We start from the raw sequence: 14,625 nt of genomic DNA, 5'->3' as shown, positions 1-14,625 counted from the left end.
TTTCAGCAGTAACATAAGCATTGACAGCGATTCCTGAAGCCTTTGAGTGTATCTATCATCTCACCTCAAAACTAATCTACTGCCCAAACATAATAAGAAAGAATGGTCTACCAAGCCAAACTGCTAATTATATTTAGAAAATGTATTTGTGAATTGCTATTTCCTTTGGTGAATATTTAAAAATTTTGTGTTTTTTCAAAATACTTAAAATACTTCAAGTTTGTGATACTTAGATTTCATTTCAGTCTTATTTGTATGTTTCATTCCATATTTTGTACTCCAAAAATAATCAAATCATTGCTTTAAAAAATTGCTTTCTCCTTCATGAATTGCTGAAGGAGAATCCATCCAATGTGATCAGTTGCTCAATCTTCTTGTTATCTCGATAGCTGCATAAACTGATACTTGATAGCAACCAAGATAATCAACAAAAGGTGATGCTTGAACATGGTGACATCTATCCCTAAGGACCTCCACCATCCAGGACATGCCCTTTTCTCATTACTACCATCAGTAAGAAGGTACAGGGACCTGGATACACACACTCAAGCTTTCCCTCCACTATCAGATTTCTGAAAGGACAATGAACCTCACTATTTTCGCTTATGTATTGCACAGTACTGCTGTTACAAAATAAACAAATTCCATGACTTATGTAAGTGATGATAAACTTGACTCTGATATGGGGCTCTATTGAGGACAGATAGTGGGAAAGAGGCACGGAGAGGGGAATTGTGGCTAAGAAAAGGGAAAGGGAGAGGGAAGCCCCAGATGGACATTCTGTAATAATCAATAAACCAATTGTTTGGAATCAAATTACCTTGTCTGGTGCAACAGGGCTGGGTGTGTCCACCTGCGGCACTCCTTCGCTCCTACCAGATTTACAAACTTGTTCTCTGCTCAACTTAGACAAATACAGTATTGTACAAAATTTTAGGTATCCTAGCTATATACACGTGCCTAAAGCTTTTGCACAGTACCGTGTATATACAAGTGTGTGTGTATGTATATATATATATATATTCTTATTGTAATCTGTAGTATATTTTATGTATTGCATTGTACTCTGCTGCCACAAAACAACAAATTTTACCTTATGTCAGTGATGATAAACCTGATTTTGATTCTGATTCTGGCATAAGAAAGGTGAAATCATACCACAGAAGTAGTTTGCAGGTGTCTGAGGTCAGTGACGTGCACTGTTAGTTCTGGTTACAGTCTCTATTTTGACGACTAACATGTATTTTTTTTCTTTTAGAAGAGTCTGTTTATATGGAAGATGAAGCAATTTCTGAAATAGAAGAGACAATGGGTATGGGTTGCTTTGTATCAATTCTTAAAATCTTAAGTTCTGTTTCATTGGTATTTGAACACTACACTGTTAATTCACTGATAGTTTTGACTCTCACCTCTACCTTCCCTTATCATACCACAAATACATTGTTTTTTGCTGTTATTTGAAAACCTGAAAAAGCTGGAAAACAATCTCTGTATTTCCCTAAACCAATGGAGGGTAAATTAATAACTCAGTACTCCTCTCCTGTTCTTTTTTTCCCTGAAATGTTGTAACTCAAATTATTACATTATTGCAAAAAGATAGCCAATATTATTGCTTTTGCACCTCAGTCATGGTGGGAATCTTTTACTTGCAGGGCACTGTGAACCTGAAGTTGTTGATTGAATTGACTTTATTTCTTAAGTCCTTCACATACATGAGGAGTAAAAATCTTTACATTATGTCTCCATCTAAATGTGCAATGTGCAATCATAGTAATTTAATATAAGTAGAACAGACAATGTAACATAGAAATACACTCAAATCAGTGTGAGTTCATCACTCCAATGTCCTTTTGGAAGAAGCTGTCCCGGAGTTTGTTGGTCCTGACTTTTATGCTGTGATACCACTTCCTGGATGGTAGCAGCTGGAATAGATTGTGGTTGGGATGGCTTGGGTCCCCAAAGATCCTACCGGCCCTTTTTACACACCTGTCCTTGTAAATGTCCTGAATCATGGGAAGTTCACATCTACAGATACGCTGGGCTGTCCGCACCACTCTCTGCAGAGTCTTGCGATTGAGGGAGGTACAGTTCTCATACCAGCCAGTGATGCAGCCAGTCAGGATGCTCTCAAGATGTACAAACAAGCTGGGTGAACTCAGCAGGTCAGGCAGCATCCGTTGAAATGAGCAGTCCTGACAAAGGGTTTTGGCCCGAAACGTTGACTTCTCATTTCGATGGATGCTGCCCGACCTGCTGAGTTCATCCAGCTTGTTTGTACATCTTGATTTGACCACAGCATCTGCAGTATACTTTGTGTTTAGGATGCTCTCAATTGTGCCCTGTAGAAAGTTCTTTGGATTTGGGAGCCCGTACCAAACTTCAACTGTCTGAGGTGAAAGAGGTACTGTCGTGCCTTTTTCACCACAAAGCAGGTGTGTACAGACCACGTGAGGTCCTCGGTGATGTGGATGCTGAGGAACTTAAAGCTGTTTACCCCCTCAACCCCAGATCCATTGATGTCGATAGGGGTTAACCCATGTCCATTCCTCCTGTAATCCACAACCAGCTCCTTTATTTTTGCAACTTTGAAGGAGAGGTTGTTTTCTTGACACCATTGTGTCAGAGAGATAACTTCTTCACTGTAGGGAAATCTGACAGGAAGTCCAGGATCCAGCTGCATAAGGCAGGGTCAAGACTGAGGTACTGTAGAAGAATTTCCAGGTAGATTTTGTGAGCTATTTTCATGGCAGACTTTAAATTTTTAAGGAAGAGCTATTAATTTTGCAGAAACTTCTTTTTCTTTCAGAGTCAGAAGAGAGAGAGGGGGAAGTTAATGAATACACTGTTTCAGGTTTGCACAATTACTAATCTCTTTTAATTCTAATGAGCTGCTGTACTGATTCTGATAACAAAATATTCTTTATGGTGTAGATGAAGCAGTGTTTGAACCTGAAGAAGTAGTCTCTGAACAAGATGCTACAGGTACGTATTATTTATTTTATACAAAAACTATGTGAGGTGTAGTGAATGAAGGAATTGTTTTCATAATTAGTTGGAGTTATTACCTGTGCATGCTTCCATAATGAATAAGATCTCCCTTGCACAAAAACATGGTATCTCCTAATCAAGTTCTCTCTTCCCAAGTAAAGGTAAATCCTGCCTGTCAGAATCTTCTCCAGCAGCTTCCTCATCACTGATAGAAGGCTCACCAACCTGTCATTTCTAGGCTTATCCCTGTTGTGTTTTAGAACAACAGGGAAAATTCGCCTTCTGCCATGTTTCTGGTACCTCTCGCATGGCTAATGCAGTTGTAGAAATCACTTTCAGAGTCCCAACTGTCTTCTGGCTTGCTTCCCTTAACAGTTTGAGATATATCCCATCCAGCCCTTAAGATTCACTCATCATAATGTATAATAAGATTTGCAGCACTTCCTGCTTCTTGGTACAGCTAAGCTGCAGAATATCAGCGTATTAACTCTCCAGCCACCACATCCTTCTCCCTGCTGAATACTGATGAGGTGTATTCGTCGAGGACCCTGATCATGTCCTCTGGCTTCACATACAGATTACTCCTTTAGTCCCCAAAGGAACTTACTCTTTCCTTTGCTACCCTCTTCTAATATACTCAGAAAAGGTTCTGGAATTTTACCATAATCCTACTTGTCAGTGTCATTTCATTGCCCTCCTAATTTCTTTTTTCATTTCTATTTTCTTATCCCTTTTAATCTCAAAGAATTTGTGCAATACCAATTTCCTATACCTTGCATACAACTCCTCCTCTTCTTTGAGTGAGCCTTCAACATCTTGTTAGCCAAGATTCCCTAAACTTGCTCTCTTAACTCTTACTATCTTACTTCTAAACTCACTTTTATCTCACTTTCAAGGACCCTTCATCTCAAGTTCTCGGTATTTATTAGTTATTTATTTATATTATTGTTTCTTCTTTATGCATTTGCACCAATTGTTGTCTTCTGCACTCTGGCTGAATGCCCTAGTTGAGCGGTCATTTATTGATTTTGTTACAGTTACTATTCTATAGATTTGTTGATTATCCCCACGCGAAAATTGAATCTCAGGGTTGTATATGGTGACATATATGTACTTCGATAATACATTTATTTTGAACTAAAACAGCCCCACTTATCTGATGTTGTTTACTTTCTAGCAGTTGCTGCTATAATGTCCTTTTAGAATAAGTTCCAATCATCGAAGTTAAACTAGCTACCCTGTAATTGCTTGTCTTTTTAAATTGTGCATTGTTACTGCCTGAGAACTGAAAACTTGTGATCAGGGACTCTGCAACCTAGTCCACCACTTTTAACAGTTGGTAAATATTTTATCAATGCCTTGACTTTTGAAAGTGTTACGTATTCAGGCAACAATAAATATATGAGTTCGGCAAGGGTTTCTTATAACAAACAACACGTTTATTAAACACAGAAAACAAACCCCCCCAAAAGTAAACAAACACTACCGTAACCGGAAACAGCTGCTGAGCGGCTGTTCAAACAGTTCGTAAAGTGATATTCCAAAACAGTTCTTTAAAGTGATATTCCAAAACAGTTCTTTAAAGTGATATTCCAAAACAGTTCTTAAAGTGATATTGCCAAAAGTTCGATATGCTCACAGTCCATTTAAAAGGAGAGACTTTACAGGACGATTTAAATTCTCTTTCACGTCGCTTGCTTCGATCCCCGACGTCGAAATTCCCACGAAGAACTTACGAAACAGAACGGCTTAAAGGCACTGACCTTTCCTTCTCCACTACCTTCAATCCTTTCTGGTAAACCCAGGGATTAACACGAAGATAGTCAACGAAATCCTTCCAAATAAGGATCAATCAAAGGTCGCCCCCATTTCACCGTAGAAAGCGATTCTCCTCGATCTTTACTTCCAACCTTGAATCTTCACTCTCCTCTAATTCCCTCGAACTAACAGAATCATAAAGAACCTGTTGGCATTAACCTTTTAAACTTTAGGCATTAAATAAAAACTTCATCCTTCAACTAAACTGCGACATCACTTCAAACACGCAGTGGCATGAAGTCAACTTGGCAAATCCAGCCACGAACTGCCCCTCCTCACAGGGTGGGGTCTACCTTTTATAACCTGTAAAAAAAAAAACCCGTCACATGATCTCTACTGGCGGGAAAATGACGTCATTCCACCATCACAAGACCATCACCTCAAGTCCAGTACAGCTTCAACCCCAGTCACATGACAAGGGCACCACTGTCATCTGTCACGAGTATGTAACAAAAGATAAACTGTTAATATTTTACTATGTTCATCCTATCCAATATTTTGCACTTGTGCTCCTAAACTACAATATTGGCATCATCTACCCTTTGTGCTGGCAACTGTGAAGTATACATTAAGAACCCCACCACAAAACATCTGTCCTTTCACTGGGCCTGCTCTTTGTGTACTTATTCTCTTGATGTTTATGTAAGGCTTAATGTACCTCTTTGGATATTCTTAGATTACACTTGGCAGTATTATTTTACACCGCCTTCTTTCTTTATTTCTTCATTGGTTTGTTCACTCCTCCACTTTCTGTACTCTTGTGGACATTTTTCTTGCATTAACCTCTAGGTATCTTGAATAAGCCTCTTTTTTTTATCTTTTTCTCTCAGTGGCAATAAGTTTACCCTGAACCCTTTGAAACTCCTCTTTAAATTCCTTCTGTTAAAAGAGTTAAAAGGTTCATTTTGTTGTCAAAGTATGCATGTACAATACAACTCTGATATTCATCTTCTCCAGATAGCCATGAAATACAAAAAAAAAAGAAAAAATAACAACCACCTTCTTGCATAAAAAAGAAAAAAGAAACCTACCTTAAAAAACCCCAACCCCCCCCCCCCACCCCCTCCCTTGACAAAAGCTAACAGATTGCCCACAGGGAAAACAGTGGCTGGAACATTGAACCCCAAACCCCCAACCCGCTTTCTCTCATAAAACAGTGCCAATAACATCAAACCCCAACTGCCTCTCTCACACACAAAGGTTAATGGATCGCCCACACAGAAAAGCCCCAAATCACCAACCCCTCCCTCTCACAAAAACATATCACCCACCCAGAACCCCAACCCTCCAATCAGCAACAGAAAAGAAAACACAGAGAACTGAAGGAGACCAATATAAAGTATAGTCCAGTAATCATATAAATCTTAGAATTTCAAAAACATTCTCCTGTCAGAAACGAACCCAGTCTTCCATGAAGAGCGACTGCCGTATTGTTGACCTACAGCCTTCCAAGTTACGTCAACCTGTGGCTTCCCGAATGCTGCTGACCTGCTACCAACCCATCGACTCGTTGTCTCCGTGGTCCACTCCACGGTCAGCAGAGTGCTGGATCATTTGATCAAACTCCAAACTGCACGCCTCAAGCTCCAGCAGTTTCCAAAACACAATCAAGACCAAAATAACGAGCAGAAGGTGTCGAAAAAGTGAAATAATTAAAAAGCTTAGCTATCTGGACGATGTCGCCCAAGGAATTGTTGCCAAGAATCAAGTGTATTTTCAAGTAGATCTTTCTGGTTTGGTCAAAGTAGCTTTAAATCTAATTTAGAACCTTTTTATTCATTCTTTGTTTGTTTCTATAATCAGCATAAGCATCTTAATTGTAAACTGCATTCTGATCATTCCCATAAAAAGCCCTTTAAAAGATAATCCTTCCAATTTGCCAGATGTTTCCCCTACAGGAATTACGCCCTCTCTTCTTTGGACTTGTAAGCGACTAGCTGAAAAGAGCTCTCCTGAATACTGTTGGAAAATCATGTACCCTCTAAATTATTTACACTGACTGTATTCCAGAATTACTGCCCTAGTGCTTCAGCATTTGTTAGGAATTAGCATTAATTTTGTTTTTGTTTGCTCATTCATGGCTGGTGGCTAGTCCCCGACATGCTGTCTGCTAAAAACATCATCATGTAACAGCTACAGTTTAAGCTTCAAAGACCAAAATTTGAACTCCTCCAGCTATTAATACTTTAAGATCATAAGACATAGGAGCTGAATAAGGATATTAGACCCATTGGGTCTGCTCCGCCATTCTATTATGGCTTTTTTTTTAATTATCCCTCTGAAGCCCATCTTCTGCTTTCTCCTATAGCTTTTGAAGCCCTGACTGATCAAGAAAGTATCGATCACTGTTTCAAATATTTTCAGTGACTTAGCCTCGACAGCTGTCCATGGCAATGAATTCCACAGATTCACCACCATCTGGATAAAGAAATTCCCCCTCATTTCTGTTCAAAATGAATGTCCCTTTATTCTGAGACTGTGCTGTCCATTCTTAGACTAACCCACTGTAGGAAACATACCTTTCACATTTACTCCATATAAGGCCTTTCAATAGTCATTAGGTTTCAATGAGATGGCCCCTCATTCTTCTAAACTCCAGCGAACACAGGTCCAGAATCATCAAACATTCCTCACATGTTAACCCTTTCATTGCCAGAATAATTTTCGTGAACCTTCTTCAATGCCCGCACATCTTTTCTCAAATAAGGGATCTAAAACTGCTCCCAATAGTAGAAGTACTGTCTGACCAGTGCCTTATAATGCCTCAGTATTACATCCTTTCTCTTATACTTTAGTCCTCTCAAAATAAATGCTAGTGTTGTATTTGCCTTCTTTATCACCGACTCAACCTGCAAATTAGATCCCAAGTCCCTTTTCACCTCTGAGTTTTGAAATTTTCCCCCCATTTAGAAAATAGCTTACACCTGTATTCCTTCTACCAAAGTGCATGGCCATACACTTCCCTACACTAAATTCCATCTGCTACTTCTTTTCCAAGCCTCCCAATCTGTCTAAGATGATCTGCAGAATCTACTTTCTCAACACTGCCTGTCCCTCTTGCTATCTTTGTTTCATCTGTGAACTTGCCACAAAGCTATCAATTCAGCTAGCCATCCAAATTTTTGACATATAAAATGAAAAGAAATGCCCCCAAACCAAATCCTGCAGAACACCATGTTACCAGCAGCCAACCAGAAAAGGCTCCCTTTATTCCCACTTTTTGCCTCCTGCCAGCCAGCCAAACTTCTAACCATGCTAGTATCCTGTAATACCATGAGTTTTTATCTTGTTAAGCAGGCTCATGTGCAGTACCTTGTCAAAGTCCTCCTGAGTCTCCAAGTAAACAAGATCCATTGACTCTTTTGTCTATCCTTCCTGTTATTTCCTCAAAGAATTCCATCAGATTTGTCAGGCCGGGTTTCCCCTTAAGGAAACCATGCAGACTTTGGCCTTCTTTATCACGTGCCTCCAACAACCTCAAAACCTCATTGTTAAAAATGGACTCCCAACATCTTCCAAACTGAAGTCAGGTTTTATTCTGCCCCTCTCCCTTCTTGAAGAATGGAGTGACATTTGCAATTTCCAGTCCGCCAGGACCTTGCCGGAATCTAGTGATTCTTCAAAGATCTCTACTAATACCTCCACAATTTCTTCAGCTATCTCTTTCAGAACCCCGGGGTGTATTCCATCAGGTGTATTCCGGGGTGCAGGTAACTTATTTACCTTCAGACCTTTCAGGTTCCCTTATTAATAGCAACTACACTCACTTCTGCACTCTGACACTCCTGAATGTCTGGGATACTGCTAGTGTCTTCCACAGTGAAGACATACAAAAAAAAATACAAGTTCGTCTGCCATTATTTGTCCACTATTACACCTCTCCAACATCATTTTCCAGTGGTCCATATCCTCTCTCACCTTTCTTTTATTCTTTATATATCTGAACAAACTTTTCCAATCTTCTCTGATATTTTTGGCAAGCTTACCTTCATAATTCATCTTTTCTCTTCTTATGGCTTTTTAGTTGCCTTCTGTTTGTTTTTAAATGCTTCCCAATCCATTAACCTCCCAGCAATTTTTGCTATATTATGTACTTTCTCTTCTTCTTTTATGCTGTCTTTGGCTTCACTTGTCAGCCATAGTTGCCTCATTTGCCCTTTAGAATACTTCATTACATCTTTATCTTTAGGACCTAACTGTCCTGTGCCTTCCAAATTGCCCCTAGAAATTCCAACCTTTGCTATTCTGCTGTCACCCCATTAATGTCCCCTTCCAATCAACTTTGACGACCTCTTCTCTCATGCCTCTGTAATACTGATAGATCTGACTTTATCTTCTACCTCTCAAACTGCAGAATGAATTCTATCATATTATGACCACTGTTTTCTAAGGGTTCCTTTACCTTAAGCTCCCTAACCAAATCTGGTTCATTACACAACATTCACTCCAGAATAGCTTTTCCCCTAATGGGATCAACCACAAGATACACTAAAAAGCCATTAAAATAGTCATTCTATAATTTCAGCACCAACCTGGTTTTCCCAACCTGCCTGTATATTGAAATCCCCCATCACTATCGTAATGTTGTACTTAATTCATGCCTTTTCTATCCCCATTATAACTTATTTCCTGTATCCTGGCTATTGTTCGGAGGCCTGTATATAACTTCCATCAGGGTCTTTTTACCCTTGCAGTTTCTTAACTCCACCCATAAGGCTTCTACGTCTTCTGATCCTCTGCCACCTCTTATTAAGGATTTGATTTCATCTTTCACCAACAGAGGCACCCCACCCCCTCTGTCTATGCCTGTCCGTTCAATACAATGTGTATCCTTCGATATTAAGCTTCGAACTATAATTTTCTTTCAGCTATGACTCAGTGATGCCCATAATGTCATACCTGCCAATCTTTAACTGTGCTATAAAATCATCCACCTTATTCTGTATACTATGAATGATGGACTGGGCCATGTCCACTACTTTATGTAGAATTTTCCATTCAAGGACATTGGTGTTTCCATATTGTAACCAGTCAATGATTTATCAGCCATGATGTGACCAATCAAAATACTTTCTGCCACAGATCTGTTGAAGTTTGTCAAAGTTTTAGATGTCATGCCATTTTCACAAACTTCTAAAGAAGTTGAGGCACTGCCATGCTTTCTTTATAATTGTACTAAAGCGCTGGTTTGATGTTTGAAAGTTTGTTGGTACTTTGTGTTGGTACTTCAATTTACAAAAAATTATTCCTTCTAGGTGAAAATTGCTACCTAATTCTGCATGAATGATAAATTAAGCTTGTGAGAGATGATTTAAGGACTATTTTTTAAGGAATTTTTAAATGATATACTGCTTCTTAAGATAGATTATGATGCTATGGCTAGGAGGAGAATGCACTTTGAACTTCATGATGTTACTAAAGAATTTTTTCCCCCTCTAGCATATGAAAGTGAAACGGAAGATTTCTCTGATCATCTGGACAGTGAAGGTTAATTTTTGTGTTTATTTATTTTGTATTTTTTTTGTGTTCAATAAATTATTGTTTTTTCTAAAGATGAGTGGCATGAAGTATTTGATCTTTGTTTTTCCAAGTGAAAGTTGTGTTTGCAGATTATGTCAAAAATACACTTGTTTCTCATTCATATCACTTTCCAAGTACTGAAATTGTTGAAATGTATGGCAGATGTTTTCAGATTCATTGTAGAATTTCAAAATGTAGCTTATTCATTTCAGAAGGCTGGTTAAGTGAGTTGTTTAAATGCTGATTATTCAAGATTCAACATTGTTTATTGCCATTCTTCAGTACACAAGTGTAAAGGAGAGCAGAGTGATTGTTACTCTGATGTGATGCAGCCAAAAAATACACAATAAGCATAAGGAACACAGTTATAAAATGTGATAAATATAAATACATAAGATCAGTTTGTATGCATAAACTGTATATGTACTATTGTCAAACCAGAGAAAATCTGCAGATGCTGAAAATCCAAGCAACACACAAAAATGTTGGAGGAATTTATCCAATCACAAACAAAAAAAAATTTGCAGATGTTGGACGTCTGAGTTCCTCCAGCATTTTGTGTGTAATGCTATGTACTATTTAGTTACGCCAGGTACAGGAGTACATAAGGTGAAGTTGACAGGAAATGGTGAAGTAGTGACGGTAAGGGTTTAGGGAGGGTGAGTAACTGGATGTCTGAAAGATCGTGCTAACGCCTAACGTGTCAACAGAAATCCAGTGGTGGTGCTTCATTACTGTGCCAGATGAATGAGAGAGCAGCTCCACACTAGAAACTTGAATGTATTATTTAGTCTGACACTCTGGTGCCCAGTACAACAGTGTCTAAGCTGCTCATTTTGGGTAAGACATTAAAGAAGCTCCAAGTCAAAATAAAAACAACTAGTAATGCTGGATACAAGAAATGAAATTGAATAAAAAAGTTCTGAGACGTGGACCACTTTCTATACATATGGTCCAAACTGTTAATTCCAGCATTTTCTGGGTATTTTTGCTTTTAATTAACTTCCTATGTGTCTGCACAGATGGATGAAAATATCCTGTGTATGATAATTGTAACTCTTTCAGAAATTTGGTAATGAAATAAATGTGTTACACTGCAGAAAATCCATTGCACTTGGTAGAGAAGATCAGGGTTTTTAAAAAATCTTAATTACTCAAATCTTAAAACTTGTCTAATTATCGTCAAATATTTCAAAACTTCATTTTTAAATTTTACACTTATTACAGATATCTCCCTCATTTCCCCTCTATTTTGAGATTTAATTGGTTTAGACACTGTTGTTCATTAACACTTCTTCACTCAGATCAGTTATAGAGTAAGCTGGGAACAAACCCATTATACCAGTATAATGAGTTGTTGTGATAATTTCTTTATTGTTGAGGGCAAATTGTAGTCCATAATTTGAACAAATATGGATCATTTTCAACCAATGTATAGTTTCAAATTTTCAACTAATTTAAATTTATACCTGCAGGTGAAAGAGAGGAAGATTTGCCGATCAGTGATGAATTTATAGAAGGTATATATGGTGGCTTTGTCTTTTGTTCTTTTGATTGATTATCATTGTGCTGATGTGTGGAAGCATATTTAATGAGGGTTTGTGTGTCTTGGCAATTGCTGGAATGGTGCTGTGAGGTGAAATAAGATCCTGTTTTTTGAGATACAAAGGACACTTTATTGTGAGCTAAAATCTGTTGCATTATAATTAAGAAATTATGATAGCTAAGAAATTGTGTAGGCATTAACAATAATAATTCAAGAATCACTAAACTCTGGAATGGCTCTGGAGGACTAGAAAATTGCAAATGTCACTCCACTCTTCAAGCAGGGAGAGAAGCAGGAAATGATAGGCCAGTTAGTCTGACCTCAGTGGCTGGGAAGATGTTAGAGTCGGTTGTTAAGGATGTGGTTTCAGGGTACTTGAAGGATCATGATAAAATAGGCCATAATTAGCATGGTTTCCTCAAGGGAAAACCATGGCTGACAGATCTGTTGGAGTTGCTTGAAGAAATAACAAGCGGTATAGACAAAGGAGAATTGGTTGATGTTGTGTACTTGGATTTTCAGAAGGCCTTTGACAAGGTGCTACATGAGAGGCTGCTTAACAAGCTATGAGCCCATGGTATTACAGGAAAAATTCTAGTATGGCTGATTGGCAGGCAGAAAGAGAGGGAATAAAAGGAGCTTTTTCTGGTTGGCTGCCACTGACTGGTGGTGTTCCACAGGGGTCTGTGTTGGGACAAATTCTTTTTATATTATATGTCAATGATTTGGATGATGGAATTGATGGCTTTGTTGCAAAGTTTGCAGACAATATGAAGATAGGTGGAGGGACAGGTGGGTTTGAGGAAATAGTAAGACTACAGAAGGACAGACAGATTAGGAGAATGGGCATAGAAGTGGCAGATGGAATACAGTGTCGGGAAGTATATGGTCATGCTGTTTGGTAGAAGAAATGAAAGGGTTGACTATTTTCTAAATGGATAGAAAATACAAAAAAATTGAGGTGCAAAGGGGCCTGGAAGACCTTGTGCAGGATTCCCTGAGGGTTAATTTGCAGGTTGAGTCTGTGGTGAGGAAGGCAAATGTGATGTTAGCATTCATTTCAAGAGGACTAGAATATGAAATTAAGGATGTAATGTTGAGAGTTTATAAAGTATTAGTGAGGCCTTAGTTGCAGTTTTGGGCCCATTCTCATAGAAAAGATATGCAGAAACTAGAGAGGGTGCTAAGGAGGTTCGTGAAAATGATTTCAGGATTAAACTACTTTTCATGTGAAGAGCATTTGATGACTCTGGGCCTATATTCACTGGAATTTAGAAGAATGAGGGGTGACCTAATTGAAACCTTTTGAATGGCGAAAGGCCTTGATAGAGTGGATGTGGAGATGATGTTTCCTATGCTGAGAGTGTCTCAGACCGGAGGACACAGCCTCAAAATAAAGAGCAGTCCTTTTAGAATGGACATGAGGAGAAATTTCCTTAGCTAGTGAGTGGTAAAGTTGTGGAATTGGTTGCCACAGACAGCTGTGGAGGGCAAGTCTTTATGTATATTTAAGGCAGAGGTTACCAAATTCTTGATTGGTCAGGGCGTTGAAGGGAGACGGGGAGAAGGCAAGAGATTGGGCTGCAAGGAAAAATGGATCAGCCATAATGAAATGGTGGACAGACCCGATGAGCCAAATGGCCTAGTTCTGCTTCTATAATACATGATCTTAGGGCTTTACATTTCTTAACAGAATGAAATTCCTGAACGTCCCAAACAGCTCATTGGAAGTTTTCATTCGGAATCATTATAGATCCTCTTCAGATCTTACATTTGAATTGTATGTGTTTTTCAACTGAAGCTAAAATAATTTAGAAAAGATCTGGAAGTGTTTGGCCTTCACCAGGAAATAGAAAACTGCTTACAGCATGTATAGGTATGTTCTATTTGGGGATGAGGAATGCACCAAACCTTGGGGTGTTACTGTGAGCAACAGTACTATGAAATCTTCAGAAATGATCTCCATATTGAAACTAAACACTCAATGTAAAAGAAAAGCCCAGTGGAAATTTTCTGTTGAAAGCAAGATGCAACATCTCAGTGGAAATGACCAATTACCACATTGATGACAAGTATAGATTGTCCAAAGTGTAATATAACCTGGCCCATGGCACTGCTGAATAGAAATTACTCTTTACAGTGAATGAAAGCTTAACTTCCAGTAGTAGACAGCTGTCATTCAGTCTTATGTGATGTAATTGCCAAGAAAATTAGTGATACTCTTCCGTCAAATGATTCAACCTTGTGTAGAATTAGTGATATTGTGAAATATGTTGGATCCTAATTGAAGGAGAGTTTCCACCTGGTGAGCTATTATGGGGAATTAGATTTCATGAGAGTTAAAGAGAGCTGGCTATTTGGATTCACAATTGACTTGATGGTAGGAAGCAGAGATTGATGGTAGGAGGTTGTTTTGCTGAATGGTTGGCATGGACTGGTGGGCCGAAGGGCTGTGTCCATGTTGTATGACACTATGCAATAGATACTTAGATAGATAAATAGACACTTAAGTGATCTTAAAGGAAATTACAGTGTCACAATAGCATTACAAGTGCACAGATATAGCTATTAGAAGAGAAGTAGAAAGAATAAAAAATATGTTACCACAAACAGTCAAACAGGAGGGACTCATCATTTTCCCAGCTATAGGTTGACTCATTATAGAGCCTAATGGTTGAGGGTGAGAATGAATTCATATAGTGCTCTTTAGAGCAGCACAGTTGCCTTAGTCTATTACTAAAAGTGCTCCTCTG

At 38.6% G+C, this 14,625-nt stretch overlaps 1 protein-coding gene across 6 annotated transcripts in view; it reads left to right on the top strand.

Moving 5' to 3' along the window:
• Positions 1-14,625, top strand: part of unm_hu7910 (un-named hu7910) — a 192,980-nt gene that overhangs the window by 101,272 nt on the left and 77,083 nt on the right. For all 6 annotated transcript variants that reach the window (XM_059981769.1, XM_059981779.1, XM_059981753.1 and 3 more), the window contains 5 exons: positions 1,259-1,312; positions 2,807-2,851; positions 2,932-2,982; positions 10,246-10,293; positions 11,802-11,846. In XM_059981769.1, coding sequence (XP_059837752.1) covers positions 1,259-1,312; positions 2,807-2,851; positions 2,932-2,982; positions 10,246-10,293; positions 11,802-11,846 — 243 coding nt within the window. The remainder of the gene's footprint in view (positions 1-1,258; positions 1,313-2,806; positions 2,852-2,931; positions 2,983-10,245; positions 10,294-11,801; positions 11,847-14,625) is intronic.

This window comes from Hypanus sabinus, chromosome 1, assembly GCF_030144855.1.
Source record: "Hypanus sabinus isolate sHypSab1 chromosome 1, sHypSab1.hap1, whole genome shotgun sequence".
NCBI classification, from domain to species: domain Eukaryota; kingdom Metazoa; phylum Chordata; class Chondrichthyes; order Myliobatiformes; family Dasyatidae; genus Hypanus; species Hypanus sabinus.
The sequence above is the reverse complement of the archived record's forward strand: the minus strand, read 5'-3'. Positions and strand labels throughout refer to the sequence as shown.